This window comes from Macaca nemestrina, chromosome 12, assembly GCF_043159975.1.
Source record: "Macaca nemestrina isolate mMacNem1 chromosome 12, mMacNem.hap1, whole genome shotgun sequence".
Lineage (NCBI taxonomy): Eukaryota > Metazoa > Chordata > Mammalia > Primates > Cercopithecidae > Macaca > Macaca nemestrina.
The window spans coordinates 51,612,040-51,631,163 of record NC_092136.1 but is presented as its reverse complement, the minus strand read 5'-3'; the positions used below and the strand labels follow the sequence as shown (position 1 = coordinate 51,631,163).

At 42.8% G+C, this 19,124-nt stretch overlaps 1 protein-coding gene across 1 annotated transcript in view; it reads left to right on the top strand.

Annotated features, from left to right (window-relative positions):
• LOC105486919 (spondin 1) overlaps positions 1-19,124 on the top strand; it is a 291,726-nt gene that overhangs the window by 157,740 nt on the left and 114,862 nt on the right. Inside the window, exon 6 of the mRNA XM_011750058.3 lies at positions 14,839-14,987. Coding sequence (XP_011748360.2) covers positions 14,839-14,987 — 149 coding nt within the window. The remainder of the gene's footprint in view (positions 1-14,838; positions 14,988-19,124) is intronic.

Sequence of the window (19,124 nt, the reverse complement as noted above, 5' to 3'; positions counted from 1 at the left end):
TTCTGAAAGGTGTAAAGATTGTGTCCAGAATTGTCCACTTTCCAGAATTTTCTACTAGCACCCACCCCCTATAGACCAAGGGTTGTCTGCAGTAGCATGAACTTCCCCACACTCCCAGGCACTTGCTTGCTGGCCAAATGGACTCTCAAAGCTTCAGAGAAGGCCACGAGTTAGTAAACAGGAAGAGGCCCTTGAGGTGGACACTCACTGACAGCATTAGCAAGTGCTCACCCCTGCCTGCCATAGTTGTGGCTGAAATCGGAGGTGGATGGAGAGTGTGATGCAGGGCACCAATTGTAGCTGCCACAGGCCAAGTCTTAGTTCAAGTGCAGACTCCTCCTGCAAACTGTCTACTTGCCACATGTGATCCACAATTGTGAGAGACCCCAGTCATCAGTAGAGTCTTTCCTCTCCCATCCCCTTGTGCCAGAAAGGACTACCTGCACAATTGGTTCTTATATTTAGCAGTACACAAACATATGCCCAATTCTAGGGCTGTACTGTCCAGTAGGGTAGCTACTCGATACATTAAAATTGATTAGATTTAAATTAGTTTTTTGAAATTAAATAAAATTTAAAATTTATCTCCTCAGTCACACTGACCACATTTAAGTGCTCAGTAGCCACATATGAGAAGTGGCTGCCATATTGGACAGTGAAGTATAGTATACTTCCATCTTCATGGAAAGTTCAACTGGACAGTGCCACTCTTGAGAGAGTCAGTCTGGATCCTAATCCTGGCTCTGCCATATACTAGATGGGTAGTCCTGGGTACATCATTTAATCTATCTATGCTTTAATTTGCTAATCTGTAAAATAAGTTTATTTCCATGATTAAATAATAATATGTAAGCATATACTAAAGTCTCACTACATGTTAATGATTCTTATTTCCTAGTTCCCAGGGTAATATTTATGTGAGGCAGGAAGTACTTAAAGAGCCTCCAGCCCTGATTCAGGCCCTGGGTCCCTTGAGGCTACTCTCTGGGGTTCTAAACTATCTCTATGCTCAAGATGACCATGCCCATATCTTCGAGTCTCCAAACAGAGATGTTGCTTTAGCCCTCACTCCTTTTTCAGCTTCTTGTCAGTTCCCCACCCTAAGTTCAGAGGCTGGAGCTGGAGCAGTAGCCCCCAGCTTATGTCAGCAGCCTTACTGCCTGCTTCTGGGAACTTCTGTCTGTGTGCCTGACTCATTCTGCCACTATTTTCCCACCACTTGCCCACCCTCCCAAGGGGCCTCTGCACCCCCAGTGCTGACTGTGACCTGAACTGACTACCTCACTTTAAAATGCTTGCTGTCCTCTAAGACCTTGTCCTACCCTAATGGGCAGGTCCTGTGCATGTCCTGGTTTGCTACCAATTTCTGTCTTTCCTAGAGAAATAAAATATTGATATTTAAAATAAGCATTATTGAATGTTTTCTTGTGTGCCAGGAACTGTGCTAAGTGCTGTAATATGGATTTCCTTCTGTAACCACATCACAACCCTAGAAGACAGGTACTATTATTATTTCTATTTCACAGATAAGAAAACTGGCTCTTAGAGAATTTACATAGCTTGTTCAAGATTGCACAGTGAGTATATGGTGAAAACAGGAATGTGATGATATCCTTAAGCCAGTAGGAGGTCCTTTTCTTCTTTCTAGATAATTGAGAAGAAGGAGAGACTGATACATACAACAACATGGATAAATCTTGAATGCATGATGCTAAGAAGTCAGACTCAAAAGGCTACATACTGTGGGAGACCACTTATATCTTGGAAAACTTAAAACTATAGGGACAGAAAACAAAACAGAGGTTGCCAAGGGCTGGGAGTGGTGGTGGGGTTGTTACGTGGGAATGTGGGTGGGTAATACAACTATTCATTATCTTGATTATAGTAGTTACTATAGAGTTGCCTGCATTTGTCAAAACTTGCTAGACTTTACATTAAAAGGGGTGAATATTACTGAATTCAAAGCATACTTTTATTTTTAAATGAGAAATGAAGATAGAGAGTAATTTTCCTCTAAATGCCCCCAGCAATTGTTCAAATGTGGGAACAGAGGGGAGCAAACGTCAGTTTTAAAGACTTGGTGGAGAAAATAAGCTCACGTTCCGATTGCAAGGGAGATAATTCAAGGAGAGGAAATGGAAGCAGTGGGTTCAGACTGACCTTCCTGAAAAGCCTGGAGGTGCAGGAAAGGCAAAAGATGGGCTTTTGTGAGAACAAAGCATTGATGGAAGATTTTTTTTTCACCCAGAATGAGAAAACTTGAACCTCTTTACTTAAAGGCAGAAGCTCTTCAGTGAAGAGATTAAAGGTGCACCTTACCCACATATTTCCCATTTCCAGCACTCTTTATTCCTTCATGTAGATCTGTATTTCCATCTGTTTTCATTTTCCTTCAGCCTAAAGAACTTCCTTTAATATTTCATATACTGCAGATGTGCTAATAATAAATTCACGCAGCTTTCATTTATTTAAAAAAAGTCTTATTTTTACCCTCATTTTTGAAGGGTATCTTTGTAAGACAGAATTCTAGGATGACAGTTTTTATTTTTTTAAAAGCTTTAAAATTGTCATTTCATTGTCTTCTAGTTTGTCTTGTTTTTGAAGTAAGTCATCATTCTTGTCTTTGTTTCCCTCGTTGTGTCTTTTATTGCTTTTGGTTGCTTTGAAGATTTTCTGTTTTTCTCTCGTTATTAGATTATGCTGTGCTTAGGCATCATTCTCTTTGTTTTTATTCTGTTTGGGGTTTGTTGATCTTCTTGGATCTGTAGGTTGGTATTTGGGAGAATTTCAGGCATTGTCTCTTCAAATATTTTTCTTTTTTTTTTTTTTTTTTCTTTTATGAGACAGGGTCTCCCTCTGTTGGCCAGGCTGGAGTGCAGTGGCACGATCTTGGCTCACTGCAAGCTCCACCTCCTGGGTTCACACCATTCTCCTGCCTCAGCCTCCCAAGTAACTGGGACTACAGGCGCCCACCACCACACCTAGCTACTTTTTTGTATTTTTAGTAGAGACAGGGTTTCACAGTGTTAGCCAGGATGGTTTCGATCTCCTGACCTTGTGATCCACCCACTTCGGCCTCCCAAAGTGCTGGGATTACAGATGTGAGCCACTGCACCTGGCCTGTCTCTTCAAATATTTTTCTAACTCAATCTATCTATTCTCTCCTTCTGGAACTCCAATTACCCCTATGTTAAACCACTTGTTTTTATTCCACAGTTATATGTACTCTAGTTCATTTTTTTCAGCCCGTTTTTCTCTCTGCTTCATTTTGAATTGTTTTTATCACCCTATCTTTTAGTTCACTGATCTTTTCCTTTGCTGTGTTCAAACACAGATACTATATTTTTCACTCCTGAAATTTTCATTGGAGCTTTTTAAAATAGTTTTTATTTCCCTGCCAAAATTCCCTATCTGTTCACTCATGATGTCCATTTTTTCTTTAAATCCTTGAACATATTGATAATAGCTGTTTTAAAGTTCTTGTATGTTAATCCCACATGTCAATCATCTTGGAAACTCCTGCTATTGACTGTGGGGCTTTTTCCTGGTTCTGGGTTACATTTCCTGTTTCTACACTGCTCTTGTAATTTTTTTTTTTTTTTTTTTTTTTTTTTTTTTGAGACAGGACCTCCTTCTGTCACCCAGGCTGGAATGAGTGGCAACCATAGCTCCCTTCAACCTTGAATTCCTGGACTCAAGTGATCCTCCCACCTCAGCCTCTGGAGTATCTGTGACTACAGGCATGTGCCACCATGCCCAGCTAGTTTTTAAAAAAATTTTGTAGAGATGAGGCCTCACTATGTTGAACAAGTTGATCTCAAACTCCTGTGCTCAAGTGATCCTCTCACCTAGGCCTCCCAAAGTGCTAGGATTACAGGCTTGAGCACCGTGCCCAGCCATGTCTAGAAATTTTTTATTGCATGATGAACATTGTAAATATTATGTTGTTGAGTGTCTGGATTTTTTATCTTCCTTTAAAGAGTATGACAGATGGTTAATTTACTGATGGATCTGCCTGATTCCTTTCCCACGCCTGTTTTCTAAGCTTTGTTGGGGTAAGTCTAGAGTAGCCTTTACTCTAGGGCTAATGTAGTTTTGCCACTAAATTATAGCCTTTCTAGGGTTTCAGTTGAATGTACAGAGTGTTCATCAAGGTCTCTCTAACATGGATGGGTAGACATTTTATATCTCTGGCATTGTGTGACCTCTAGAATCTCTATTCAGCTCTTAGCTCCCCAGGGACTGTTCTCTGCCAGGCCTTGTAAAGTGTCACTCTGCACATGTGAAGCTTAGTGTTTGGTCAAAGATTTAAGGGGACTTCTGTGCATATTCTGAAGCTCCATCTCTGTGCAGCTTCCTCCTCTCTGGCATTCTAGCCCATAAATCCTATCTACTTCAATTGCCGCAAATTCTTACCTCTACCTCCTCAGCTCAGACAGTTTACCATGCTCAGTTCTACTCCACCTTCCTGCACCGTAAACAAGAAAGTGTCTGTGGCAGAAAGCCTAGGCAAATGTGGGCTCACCTCTTGTGTTTCCCTACTGTCAGTGATCATAGTCCTTTGCGGTCTGTTTTCCAACATTTGAAAACGGGTGTTTAATATATTTTGCCCATTTATAGTTATTTATGTCCAGAGGGCTAGTGCAGTGCCATTTACTTCATCAGAGTCAGAAGCAGAAGTCAAATGAGCACATACAGATCTGGGAGTAGTCTATAGACAGGACTATCTTATTCTCTTCTCTACTTCACATTGCCTTTAAGGTAAAAAGTTTCTATTAAGACAGTCATTCCCATCATGATCTGCCTGGCTGACTGATCTCAACATTGATCATCCAATCTTTATACACACACACACACACACACACACACACACACACACTACCATGACCTACTCGTAGTCTTACACATATCTCTGGCTTTTTCTTATGCCTCTGCTTTTGCATCTATTATTTTGTCTTCAAAAATAACTTTACCTGCCTTCCTAACTGCTACTTATCCTTCGGAATTTAGCTCACCTACCATCTCCTCCAGGACATCTCCTCTGGAACCATCTGGGTTAAGTGTCCCTTATATGTGCTCTGATATTCTGTGTTTGCCTTTATCAAAGTGGTATCACCCATGCTTTATTATAATTGCCTGTTATGACCTATCTTCCATGCCCTTCACACCCCACCCTCCAGACAGAACATCTCTAGGACAGGGATCAAGTCTGAGTCATCTCAGAGTCTCTATGACCTGGCACAGGTTTTAAAACTTTTTGTATGAAGGGCCAGATAGTAAATATTTTAGGGATTGTAGGCCAGTCATCTTCAGCTGTAACTACTCAACTCTGCCATTGTAGCATGAAAGTGGCCATAAACAATAGATAGATAATACATAAAATATAAGACTTTATTGAAATGAAAACAGGCAACTGTAGCTTACTGATCCTTGGACTAGCACATAGTATAATCCCAGTAAATGTTCATTGAATGAATTAATAAAATATTATTATTGGAGGCCTCAGAGGAAATAGAAAATAATGTAATCAGTTTTATAAGTGCAAGAGTTTTCCTGGGAATAGAAAAGTGGCACTTTCCATGAGGCCCTAGGGAAGGAAAAAAAACAATGGAGTGAAGAAGGCAGGATAATAGAAAACTGAGGGATTTCTGGCCTAAATGACAGACTTCCCCATGCATTGCTTTTGCCAGGAGGCCATTCTGGGATGGGATCCTGAAAACCAGAATGGTTTGGTCAGAGTAAGTTCTTGAGGCAGCCAAGAACAGAGAATGCCAAAGGACAAGTACAGGCTGTGTCCTGGGCAGCACCCAGGTGCAAACCCACAGAAGGCATGTTCTGCAGCCAAATTCAAAGTGTCAGAAACCAGGCAGGTTCTGGAACTGTGCCTAGCATGAATATAACAAGGGCAAGAGGGATGTGAGATCCTAAACAACTTTTATGAATAGAACTGGCAGGTTCACAATACTTTTCTGTTGGTCACTGGCCACATTGTGCATGGATGAGTCTGTAGATGGGTTAACCTTGGTCTTCTCAGAAGAGTTAAGTGACCAGGTCATCTACTAAGAAATAAAAGGAGGAGGGGAGCCTAGAACTTAGAGGCTGGAGGAGCTCTGTCATGTATAACAACTATAGCAAATTCCATAAGGGCCCAATCAAGGGCGCAAAACAAAGATTTGCTGAAAGCAATATGGGTGAGGCTGAGGTTAGATAATAGAAGGTTGCGGCAATCTAATCACTAAGGTTGTAGAACATTCTGTGGAGAACCATTATGAATGGGTATCTAGGAAATGAATAGGTGGCTTGCTGCAGAATTGGGATTGGCAGGGGAATGCAGCCACTGGCCAGGAAATCCAGATAGTCACTGAACACCTGTTGTATTAGGGTTCACCTAAGAAATAAAATCAACAGGGTATGTTGGGGGGCAGGGCGGTGGTGAAGAGATTTACAAGAATGTGGCTTTCCTGAGTACAGAGGCCGAGAAGTCCCAAGACATGCAGTTAGCAAGCTGGAGTCCTAGGGGAACCAACTGTGTAGTTCCAGTCTGAGTGTGAAGGCCTGGGAACCAGGGTTGTTGATGATTCAGTTCCAGTCCTAAGGCCAGTAGGCTGAAGACCCAGGAAGAGCCACTATTTTAGTTTAAGTCCAAAGGCAGGGGAAAAAAAGCAAGGTTCCAGCTTAAAGGCAATTAGGCAGAAGGCATTTCCTCTTCCTCCAGGGAGAGTCAGTCTTTACGTTCTATTCAGGTCTTCAACTGACTAGATAGGGCCCACCCACAATAGGGAGGGCAGTCTGTTTTATCTATCTATCAATTCAAATATTCATCCAGAACACCCTCATAGACATAACCAGTTTGATCAAATGTCCGCCCTCCCCATAGTCCAGTCAGGTTGACATATAAAATTAACCATCACACTGCCATGTGCAGAACACCTCAGAGAATCTATCTACCATGCACCCTGTCTCCTTCAACACTAGACAAAATGTCAAACAGAGTTATTTGATTAGCACTTGGTGTTTCAAGCATCATTGTGAACACTGGTAATTTAGTACCAATGATGACAGCAGAAAGGATGTTAGGAAGAAGGTTGCTACACATATACTCAAAATTATCTCCCTGGAGTAGCTTTTTAGACAAATGCACCTGGTTGGCCATCAGTATCTTAAACTTACATGTCTAATTATTTCTTCCTCCCAGCTTCCCCCCACCTCTGGACCTCATCTAAGCTATTGGGAATAAATATCCAAACCCAGATAGGCCACTTGAACTCTGCTGGAACCAGTGAGGGACATGCAAAATCAAAAAGCCATGTCCTTACCTGAAAGTCAAAAAGGATAGTGATAGTCTGCTTCTCTGCTACTTCTCCCTAGGTCTGAGTCCCCAGTGTTTCACCAAAGACTCCAGAGACTCTGAGTTTTCCTTTAAGGCCACAAGATTTAACCTCATCTCCTTCTTCGCAGCCCTCCTGATACCTGAGTCTTTTCTCTCTCCTCCTCTATTTACTAGAGGATGCGGGGCCCAAGCATAAACTTTCCTGTGTCGCAGCTAACAGAGATCTGCTTAACCACCTCATTCTGCAGACCCCAGATCATGGAGTCCCATTTAAATGATTCCTTGACTCTGTTTTTCAGATTCAGATACTTGCATGTGACATTCCTGTCATCTCCACACCCCCAATCACCCAATTAGATTCTCTTTGGTTACCATACCTTACAGAAATATGTCTGTGTTTTCCCTGCTCTACTTAGATTTAATTTTTCTAGCTAATATTTATTGACCCCATTTTATGTGCCAACCACTAGTCACTATTTCATGAACTTCAGCCTCAGAACAATACTAGGAGGCTGATTTTATTACTATCCCTATTTTACAAATGAAGAAACTGAGACTGAGAGTGACTAACTGATGTGTTTAATGTAGAAAGTTTCAGAAGCAAGACTAGAATATACATAGATCTGACCTCCAAAAAAAAAAAACAAACCAAACAAACCAGTTTTAACTACTTTACCAAAATGCCTCCCAAGGACTGTTCAGTCTTCTGTCTTATTGTCTCACACTCCTGGCCCCTTGTCCCCATTCCCCCTACCACTGCCCTAAGTCAGACCCTGCATGATTCATGAAGGGAATGTCAAAGGGCCTCCTATTTGGTCTCCTCACCTTCAGACCCTCTCCCTTCCTATCCCTGGGTATGTCCTACCAAAGGTATGGTACCATGCAGCAAAGAAGAGCTGGTCTTTGGCTCTTTGACTCAACTTTGAATCGCAGTGTCATCACTTGCCTGCCTCTGCATTCTTGGGTTAACTGAATGAGAATAGCATCTGTATTAAGAATTTTCTTTTTGAGTGTTTAATGAGATAACATAAGTCAAGACCTTCCCATTGTGCCTGACACATAGTAAAGGCTCATGTATTAGTCTGTTTTTACACTGACATAAAGAACTAACTGAGACTCTAATTTAAAAAGAGATGTAATTGACTCACAGTTCCGCATGGCTGGGGAGGCCGCAGGAAACTTACAATTATGGCACAAGGTGAAAGACAAACAAGCACCTTCTTCACAAGGTGGCAGGAGAGAGCAAGAGTGAAAGGGAACTGCCACACACTTTTAAACTATCATATCTAATAAGAACTCACTGTCATGAGAACAGCATAAGGGATATCACCCCCGTGATCCAATCACCTGTCACCAGGTCCCTCCCTCGACATGTGGGAATTACAACTTGAGATGATATTTGAGGGGAGACAGAGCCAAACCATATCATTCTGCCCCTGGACCCTCCCAAATCTCATGTCTTTCTCACATTTCAAAATACACTCCCAAATCTCATGTCTTTCTCACATTTCAAAACACAATCATGCCTTCCCAACAGTCCCCCAAAGTCTTAACTCATTCCAGCACTAACTCAAAAGTCCAAGTCCAAAGTCTCATCTGAGACAAGGGAAGTCCCTTCTGCCTATGAGCCTGTAAAACCAAAAGCAAATTAGTTACTTCCAAGATAAAATGAGGATACAGGCATTGGGTAGATGCTCCCATTCCAAATGGGAGAAATTGGCCAAAACAAAGGGATCACAGGCCCCAGTCTAATCCAAAACCCAAGGCAGTCATTAAATCTTAAAGCTCCAAAATAATCTCCTTTGACTCTGTGTCTCATATCCAGGCCACATCAATGTAAGAGGTGGGCTCCCAAGGCCTTGGGCAGCTCCACCCCTGTGGCTCTCCAGGGTACAGCCCCCGAGGCTGCTTTCACAAACTGGTGTTGACTGCCCATAGCTTTTCCAGATGCACAGTGCAAGCTGTCAGTGGATCTACCATTTAGGGGTCTGAAGGATGATGACCCTCTTCTCACAGCTCCACTAGGCAGTGTCCCAGTGGGGACTCTGTGTGGTGAGTCTTCAGCCCCACATTTTCCCTCTGCATGGCCCTAGTAGAGGTTCTCCATAAGGGCTCTGCCCCGCAGCAGGCTTCTGCCTGGACATCCAGGCATTTCCATACATCCTCTGAAATCTAGGCAGAGGTTCCCAAACCTCAATTCTTGCCATCTGTTTACCCACAGATCCCCAACACCACATAGAAGCAGCCAAGGCTTGGGGCTTACACCCTCTAGAGCAATGGCCCAAACTGCACCTTGGTCCCTTTTAGCCACGGCTGGAGCTTGAGCAGCTGGGACAAAAGGCGCCATGTCCTGCATCTGCACAGACCAGCAGGGCCCTGGGCCTGGCCCAGAAAACCATTTTTCCTCCTTGGTCTCCCAGCCTGTGATAGCAGGGGCTGCTGTGAAGATCTCTGAAATGCCCTTGGAGACATTTTCCCCATTGTCATGACTATTAACATTTTGATTTTTACTTATGCAGATTTCTGCTTGAAATTCTCCCCAGAAAATGTTTTTTTTTTTTTCACTACCACATAGGTTGCAAATTTTCCAAACTTTTATGCTCTGCTTCCCATTTAAACATAAGTTCCAATTTCAGACCATCTCTCTGTGAATGCATATGACTATATGCTTTTAGAATCAACCAGGTCAAATCTTAAATGCTTTGCTACTTAGAAATTTCTGCTACTAGATATCCTAAATCCTCTCTTTCAAGTTGAAAGTTCCACAGATCTCTAGAGCAGAAGAAAAATGCTGCCAGTCCCTTTGCCAAAGTGTAGCAAGTGTAACATTTACTTCCAGTTCCCAATAAGTTTCTTATTTTTATCTGAGACCACTTCAACATCAACTTCATCGTCCATATCACTATCAGCATTTTGGTGAAATTCACTCAATAAGTCTCTAGGAAGTTTCAAACTTTCCCACATCTTCCTGTCTTCTTGTGAGCCCTCCAAACTGTTCTGACCTCTGCCTGTTACCGGCTTCCAAAGTTGCTTCCACATTTTCAGGTATCTTTATAGCAGTGCCCCACTTTGGGTACCAATTTTCTGTATTAGTCCATTTTCACACTGCTATAAAGAACTACCTGAGACTTGGTAATTTACAAATAAAAGAAGTTTAATTGACTAACAGTTCAGCATGGCTGGGGAGGCCTCAGGAAACTTATAATCATGGCAGAAGGTGAAGGAGAAGCAGGCACCTTCTCCACAAGGCAGCAGGAGACAGCAAGAATGAAGAGGGTACTGCCACACACTTTCAAACCATCAGATCTCATGAGAATTCACTCACTATCATGAGAACAGCATAAGGGAAACTGCTTCCATGATCCAGTCTCCTCCCACCAGGTCTCTCCCTCGACACGTGGGAATTATAACTTGAGATGAAATTCAGGTAGGGACACAGAGCCAATCCATATGAGTTTAATACATGTTAACTATTGTTATGTCATTCTTCGCAGGATAAATCTTCGATCATGTTTTCCCCTTTCCCAATGCCATTTACCACCATGGGTACTCAGCACCCACCACAACCTAGCCCTGAAATTCTTTTTCATCTAATTTCTTTGTTTCTACAGTCCATCCAATCATCTCTTCTGTGTCCTGACCTCACAGTGGGATGTAGGGAGATGAACATGTGTTCTGGAGTCAGGTATACCTGGGCTTGAACCTCAGTTTTACCCCTTCCTTGCTCTGTGAGTTTGGGCTGATTCCTTAAGCCCTCTGGGCCTCCGTTTCTTCATATGTAACAAGGGGATAAGGTTATAGTGAGGATTACACATAGGAGAGCATCATCCTAACACCTACTAGGTGTTTGTGCCTAGCATCTATATTGTTCATTAAATCCCTGCTCCAACTAGCCTGCCAGTCCTGTGCCCAGCACACTATCCTCTTTTCTACCTATTTCTTTACATCTCTAGGCGCCCTTCTTCCAACTGGAAAGTTTCCTTGCTCGCCCACCTTCTTTTGGATTGGTGCTTCATATCTGTAATAATACCAAGAGCTTTGTTTTGCACAATTCTTTACAGCTTTCACAATTCTTTCCAAAACTGTCTCAATTAATTTGTACAACTCTGGGCGATACTCCAGTTTGGTAACTATTATTTCTATTTTTTAAAGGGAAACCGAGGCTCTGAGAGATTGAATGACTGATTTATGGTTATAAATGGGGCCTGGAGGCTGGTCACCATGCCTTTCTTCCCTGCACCATTTTGCACCTGAGTGACTGCTGCTCACCTGACATCAATACCCTTTGTAATGTTGCAAATTGTTTTTCCACAGGTGCCTGTCTTGTCACCCCAGGGCAGGGACATAGTCTTATTCCTTTCCCCTGGCCAAGTGCCTTTCAAATATCTGTTATTTGGTTGATGTCATTAAACGTGTTAAAATTTGAATTAGTATGTTATGTTGCAAGACCATTGCAGGAAACTAACAGCTGTATTGGCTATGAGGTTGAAGTGGTGTAATTAAATTTTATTTAAGAATGAAAATCATAAAGATAGGTCCCACGCTTGAGGTACCTGCTTCTCTGCACTCATGCCTTTGGACTTCGATTCCTTGGATCTGGGAAATTTGGAGTTAGCTGCTCCATCCTCTGTGCTCTGCATTCTTGTGCTATAAATAACCCTGACCACAGTGTATTGTAATTAATCCGCTTATCCATCTGTTTCCCCCACCCCCAGACTGTGAGTCCCTTCAGGGCAACACCATATCCAGTCCTCCTCAGAGTCCAGGGCCCGCCACTGTGCTTGGCACATAATGGAAGTTATATGAATAAGCCAGAAAGATCCATCTGGGTCCCTCCCCTAATCCCCTAGGATTGTACATGTTCCCATTATCTTACTTATAGTACATATTTCTTATCTCTTATACTGAATTAAAGGCAGGTTTCATGTTTTACTCAGTTTTGTAGCCTCCCTAACAACCATGAAAGGAAGAAACTATAATTATTGACTGTCTATTGTGTGCCAGTAGTGATTTTAATATATTGTCTCACTTTTAAATAATTTAAATTAATTCTCATAATAGGTTGATAAGGTCGACATTATCATCCCTGAATTACAAATGAGGGAACTGAGACTCAGGGAAATAAAGTAATTGAATTTAACCAAGTTTACAAAGCCAGTAAGTGTCTATGCCAGCGTTTCAATCCCTGTCTGCTGGCCTAAGACCAATGCCTTTCTTTTTTGGTGTTGCTCTTTGTTTTTTAACAGCACATAGGATACTGCCTTAGCTTAGCAGGTGTCAACTCTGCTGAACTTATCAGCTCTGCTGAACTAAGGCTTGAATTTAATCACAGTGAATCAAATCTGTGCAAGCTTGTTCCCAACTATGTCAAGTGCATATACTGCTGCCCTCCCATTTGATTGTCTGGATGAAATGCTTCTGGAAACATATACTGAGCACTAACAACACACTAGGCACAGCACTAGGTATTGGGCTGAAGGCAGGCTCCTTCAAGAAACGTTCAGCCTAGTGAAATAACAGACTGTAACAGTGATAATAAATGTGATTTGTGCTATGGCAAGACAGAAGACAAAAGCTTAGGTTGGCCTGCAGTGGTCTTGAGGAACTTCTGAGTATTTTATAAAGGAGGAATGGGAGTTGGCTAAGCCAAACAAGAAGAGAGTACAGAGCAAAGAGCATATGGTAATTCTGCACTAAGGTACAGAATTTCAGGCAGGACAGGCCTGAAACAAGTAGTATTTTGGTGGAGAAGGGCAGGGAGAGCAAGAGATTCTGAAGCTGGTCACTCTGTCCACATGAACCTAAGGCCGTTACTGGCTACCAGCCATTGCCCCTACACAAGCGTACTTTGGCTTAGACGACAGCTAGGACTCTCTTCACCCAAGAAATGAGTTAGAGAAACAGCTGGCAGCATCTCTATCCGTCTACTCTAGGGATATGAGAGATGAGGGATAAACATGGGATCTGCATTTTCCTGATGTGTAGGAAATAATGAACAAGCAATTGGGCAAACCCACATGGTCCTCTGCCTGGAGTGGGCCATGGCTGCCCTCAGCAGGCCAGGAAGGTGCAGCCTGGCTTTACACCTATGTTCTTGATGTGCCCCTGGAGCAAAGGGCCATAGGGAAGTGATGTGAGCTGTAAACAGAACCAGGCCATGTTCAGAAGCACTTTCTTAGGTGCTGGGCTGAAGAGTTCTGCCACTCTGGGCCACCAGGTGGGAAACTGAAAATGTCAGTTGGGTTCACCCAGTTCAAGTTTTCCTCTTTGCTATGCCTGAAAATGTTATTTAACTCGAGACTTTGTTTAAGCAACCAAAGAATGGCTGAGAATTGAGCCAACCCTGTGATGAACTAACTATATGTAACTTAGTAAATAATAAATTTTTATGCATCTATATTCATCACATGCAAAAACAAATCCAGTAGGGTACTGATACTATCAGTTCCTTCTTCCTCCCTTCCTTGGGGACTTAAATAAAATCCTCAAGTCAAGTTCTGTCTTGGTCCAGCCCAGATCTTACTCTGTTTTCCCATGCTATTGTGTTGTGCATTAATTCCCTCCCACATCCTGCTGCAGCTGCCATCCCATGTGATCTTCACCAAATCACTGTGGACTGGTCACTTCCACATATTCAAACTGTCTATCCCATCCTTTAAATTTAGTTAATTGCCCCTTGTACTGAAATGTACATGAAACTCAGCTGAAATCAACCATGTTTACTTCTAAGGCTGGTCCGCACACATTTCTTCTATCTTTTGCTCCTTGCTTACCTCTCCAGCTCTCCACTCCAACTGTGCTCCCTCCAATGCATTCTTCACACTGCTGTCTGGATGATTTATCTAAAATTCAAATGCAATTATATCACTCCTCTGCCAGAACCCTTCAGTGGTTTTCAGATCCTTTCAAATGACATCCAAACTCCTGAAGCATTTAGAGCAAGGCCATTCATGAGCCAGCTTCTTCCTACCTCCCTGGCATCATCCCCTAACTTTCCCCTTGACAGTTTGTGACACAGCAATGCTGAATTAGTTATGACTCTCCAAACACACAATGTTATTTAATGTTTCTGAGTCTGGGTATGGCTATACCACCCTGAATACACCCAATCTTGTCTGATCTTGGAAGCTAAGCAGGGTCGGGCCCGGTTAGCACTTGGATGGGAGTCTGCCAGAACAGTCCTTTCTACTCTCTTTTGCCTTACAAATATGATCAGCTTTTAACATTCTCTCAACTATCCCCTTCTCTGAGACCTTCCTAGACAGAACGCATCTCTGGGCTGCCTCTCTCTTGTTCAACATCTGCTATTACCTGTCTATACATTCCCAAGACCTATTTGCTTATAGGAACTCTCTCTTATCACTGAATAGCACAGGGCCTAAGACAGAACAGGTGCTTAGTCAGTGCTCTTTGAATCATTGTCCAATTACGCATCCTCACCATCATTTAAGGGACTCATGTTTCAGCCACAGTCACACTGATAACTGCATCCTGATTGACTTTCCCAGGTCGGGCCAATCACTGGTCTGCAATCATTGGAGGATCCCACTCCAAGAATTATGTACTGTGGGAATATGGAGGATATGCCAGCGAAGGTGTCAAACAAGTTGCAGAATTGGGCTCACCCGTGAAAATGGAGGAAGAAATTCGACAACAGGTAAGACAAAATATCACAGAATGACCAAATAACAGAAATGCAATCAAAGCACTCCTTAGATATTGTTCCCAGAGGCTTGAAATTTGCAGTACAGTGTGCTAGAAGAAAATCTATTTGCTGAGTTTGGGGTTTTATGTTAAGTAGAGGACAGACAAAGGCACAAATATCCATTTTGTTGTCTCAGATTGTCCCTGACTGCATTCATGTTTTCTTCAGCCTGTGCTAAATGCTGCTGCTGTGGCCACATTGTTGGGATGCCTTGTCTCTAGTCTCCTGAGAGTCAAAGCCATGAATTAAGGTTTTCTTACTGTGATCTTTGAGAGGGTCAGAGGAGTAATAGTCAAGCTGTCCAGCCAAATCCCCAAAATAAACGTTTGTGTGTTGGCACGTGCATTTTGCAACTATGTCTTGAGGTACTTGATAAATTAGTCGTTAGTTCATCATAATCATTATGGACTAAGGCGTCTTCTTTGTCCTATGTTGTGTGGGCCCAGGAGCAGTCCCATTATCTAGGCCCTCACTGATGCCTCTGCGAGATAAGGGAGAAAAAGCCCATAATTCTTGTCAATTCATTTGGCTGACAATGCCATCGTCCTTCATCAAAAGCCTGATCAGGTTGACACCAGAGAGGAGGCTAATGAGAGAACCTTGGAAGAAGAGCCGCGTGGCTCAGTGGTGGTTTACTGCAAGACGTGGCAGGGCAGCTTTAGCCATCACTACCCACAAAAGCCCGTCTAGCCTGAGAGAGAACATGGGAGCATGTCCCACTGCCCACCAAGTGCTCTGGAGGAAGTAAGGAAAGAGGAAAGCATGCTTGGGATGTGATCATTTTACAACACAGGTCACTAAGAGGCTGTTGCCCTCCCTGTGCTCCTGTCTCACATCTCCTGAGACGATGCAGGAGGCTAAGGAAACACCAGGGACCCCATCTCCCAGTATGCATGTGCCCAGAGGCCTGAGCTGCACAGCAGGGCAAGCACAGCTGAGGCCTGCAGTGCTCCCTACCATCTGGACTCCAAGCTGCCCACAAACCCTAAATCGGATGCAACAAAGGTCACTCTGACTCCTGCTATAAATCCCCTGAGGAATCAGAAAAATGCCCTAGAATGAGCTTATGTTTCTTATTAATTTGATTTGAAGTCTTTCCTCCTTTCTTGGAAAAAAAGATGTTTGACCAGATGTTTTAAGAGCGCATGCTATTCATCCAAGATGAGCTATCTGACTATGCTCTGTTTCTCTGACTCTGGCTCCGTGCCTCACAATTGGCATCACTCCTTCAGACTATGGCAGAGTTATGCAGGGCACCATATTGGCACTAGTCTGTCTGGCCTATCATGGGGGAACCCTTGTTTGGGATCCTGGGGGTCCACATTCCCAGTTCTCAAGTATGGAATTATGCCTCCCTGATTTGTCAAGCTCCATAGTGTGGAATCTTGAAAACCTTTTGTTACAAATAGTGGTTGAAATATTAAAGTTTGCCAGTTAATTACATCAGGGTCAGGGCATCTTCACGATAACATCAGTCTCACTTGTTGGCTTACTTGAGAGGTTTCTGGAAAAAGAAGCCTGCAGGAATCATATGTAACTGGAACTATATTGTGCTGGTGAACATTATATGACATGTGTCATAGCAATAAAAAGATTGAAAACTCATGGGTGGGACCCCCCACCACCACCACTGCCAGTCTCAGAATGTCCCTCTTAGGAAAAGGTTCTTTGGTATGTTCCTAATCAGCATGCCTGTGATTGGCTTGTATTACCACACAGGCAACATCTGTCTGCCTATCCCAGCTGGCTAGTGTTTCAGACATACAGTCGTAATAATGAGTTTAATTATGGGTACCGCACATGGGAATGAGCATATCTCAGAGCCCATCACCACCTTTCAGGCCCCCTGGGTGCTGGATATCTACTTTTAGCTCCCCTCACATCTAGGCTGAGAGGATGCTATTATTATCCCAGTTTTACAGATAAGGAAACCAAGGCAAGTTCAACAGCAGAGAATACCAGGACTTAAACCCAACTCTGTCTGGCTCTAAAGCCCAGACAGTACTAGATGTATAATCTGCTCTGTGTAAACCTGGGGCCACTTGTTCAAAACTTGTTGAGAATCTCAAGATGGTAACACCGTGAATTTCATAGCACGGGGTCCTGTGAGATTGCACAGGTCACCTGCCCATGAAGCCAGGCCTACTTGTATACCTTCCCTGTCCCACACAGCTGCCCCACAGAGAAATTCCTCTTGCAAACCTCTCAATCTGGCCTCTGCTCTTAGTGCCTCGGGTTCCCCAGCTCCTGGGAAAGTCAGTAGGACAGGGTGATGTCAGGATTCCAAATAATTCATCTTTCTAAATATTGTTCCCCGCAAGCACACAATTAATTATATTTTTTTGTAAGTCGGGTAAGAAACAACAGTAAAAGAAGCAAGAATATGAATCCTCCTAGAATATGAAAGTGTCCTCTGAATAACCAGAAACTTGCTTGAAAACATCAACAAACTAACACAGTGCTCTCAGCCTTTAATACTTTTTATCCTACCAATCACTCTGTCAAAGAACCTGAGTCCAGCCATGATGAAAATAAAAAGCCCTCTTTTCTCAAGAAAGACATTTATATGCTTACCAGCACTCTCTTATTATAAACTTACTGCTCACTGCAAGTTTCAAGGGCATGAAGAATCACAATAGCTATTGTTGGAGGTAAATTTTATGCTAATGACTTTCAAGCACAAATGAACAAAAATACTAATCCCATTAATAGTGGAAAGTTATAATAATACTGTTGAGTATAAATTTTAATGTTACTATAACTGCAAAACACCAAGAAAATTAATGAAAAATTAGAGCAAAATTATTGGCAGTAGTGGCACTAGTAGCTGGGGCTGGGGAAGGCCACAATGCTCACTCCTTCGTGGGAGGACAAAGGCAAGTGGGTCCTGGTGGCCAGGACACCTGGGGACTGGAAATTAGAAATACTGAGCTATGGCTAGTCTGGCAGGTCACAAATGGGTAATCCAAGGCAGGCGGGGGCTGTAGGAAATGGTAGATCACACTTGTAGGTTGGTGTGGGAGTGGAAAGTGTGCTTATGAATACTCGTTATGAAAACACTTCATCCCACTAAGACCATTTCTACTTCAGTAAGCCCATATTTCTGGCATGTTTACTAAGTGTCTGCTTCTCTGCTGGATGCTGGCCCAAAGATGATGCCCCTTTCACTCAGTTATTCAGGCTAGAATCCCTGATCTCTCCACACCAAAACTCATGCCTTCTCTTTTAAATTCATCCAGTTCAATCTGCCCTCATCACTACCTCCCTCCACTTATCTCTTGCCTAAATTGCTGCACTAGCCTCCTGATGTCCCTGCCTCTGATTCTGCTCCTATTACCCATGCTGCCCCAGGGCCATCTTTATAAAAAATAAATCAGATCATGCCACTCCCCCACTTAAAATGTTTAATGGCTTCTCCTTTACCCTAAGATAAAGTCCGAATTCCTTATCATAGCCTGAATACCCTCTATGTCCTGGCCTTGTCTTACCCTCCAATTTTATTTCTTGCTCCAACTCTAAATTTTGGGCATACAGAACCTCTTTCAGTCTGCACAAGAGGGCCATGCCCATCTTGTCTCTGGACCTTCTCTCAGCCAGGACATCTTCCAGCAGCCTTGTAATTGGTGAACTCCTATTCATCCCTCAGGACTTAGCTTAGATGTTGCTTCTTCCAGGAGGCTTTCCCTGATTCTGTACTAAACTGATCTTCCCAAGCGCTCTCCCAGCACTTTGTACTTCTCCTGTTGTTAGCATCATCACACTTACATATTTGTTTGATGTCTCTCCCTCACTAAACAACAACGTTTAAAGCTGCCCTTCCCACTATTGTATCCCCTGAGCTTGGCATAGTATTGGATGCTTCCTAAATGTTTCTTGAATAGTTTGTTCCTTCAATAACTTTATAAATACTTATTGAACTTTTTATTCATTTGGTAATTTTACTGAAAACCTACTATATGCTAGGCATTGCAGATGCAGCAGTAATCAAGAGAACTCCTTTCCTTCATGAGCCTACATCCTAACGGTGGAGAAAAGGAAAACAAGTAAAATATATATATTTAAGTGAAAAGAAACCAACAAGGGTGGTGG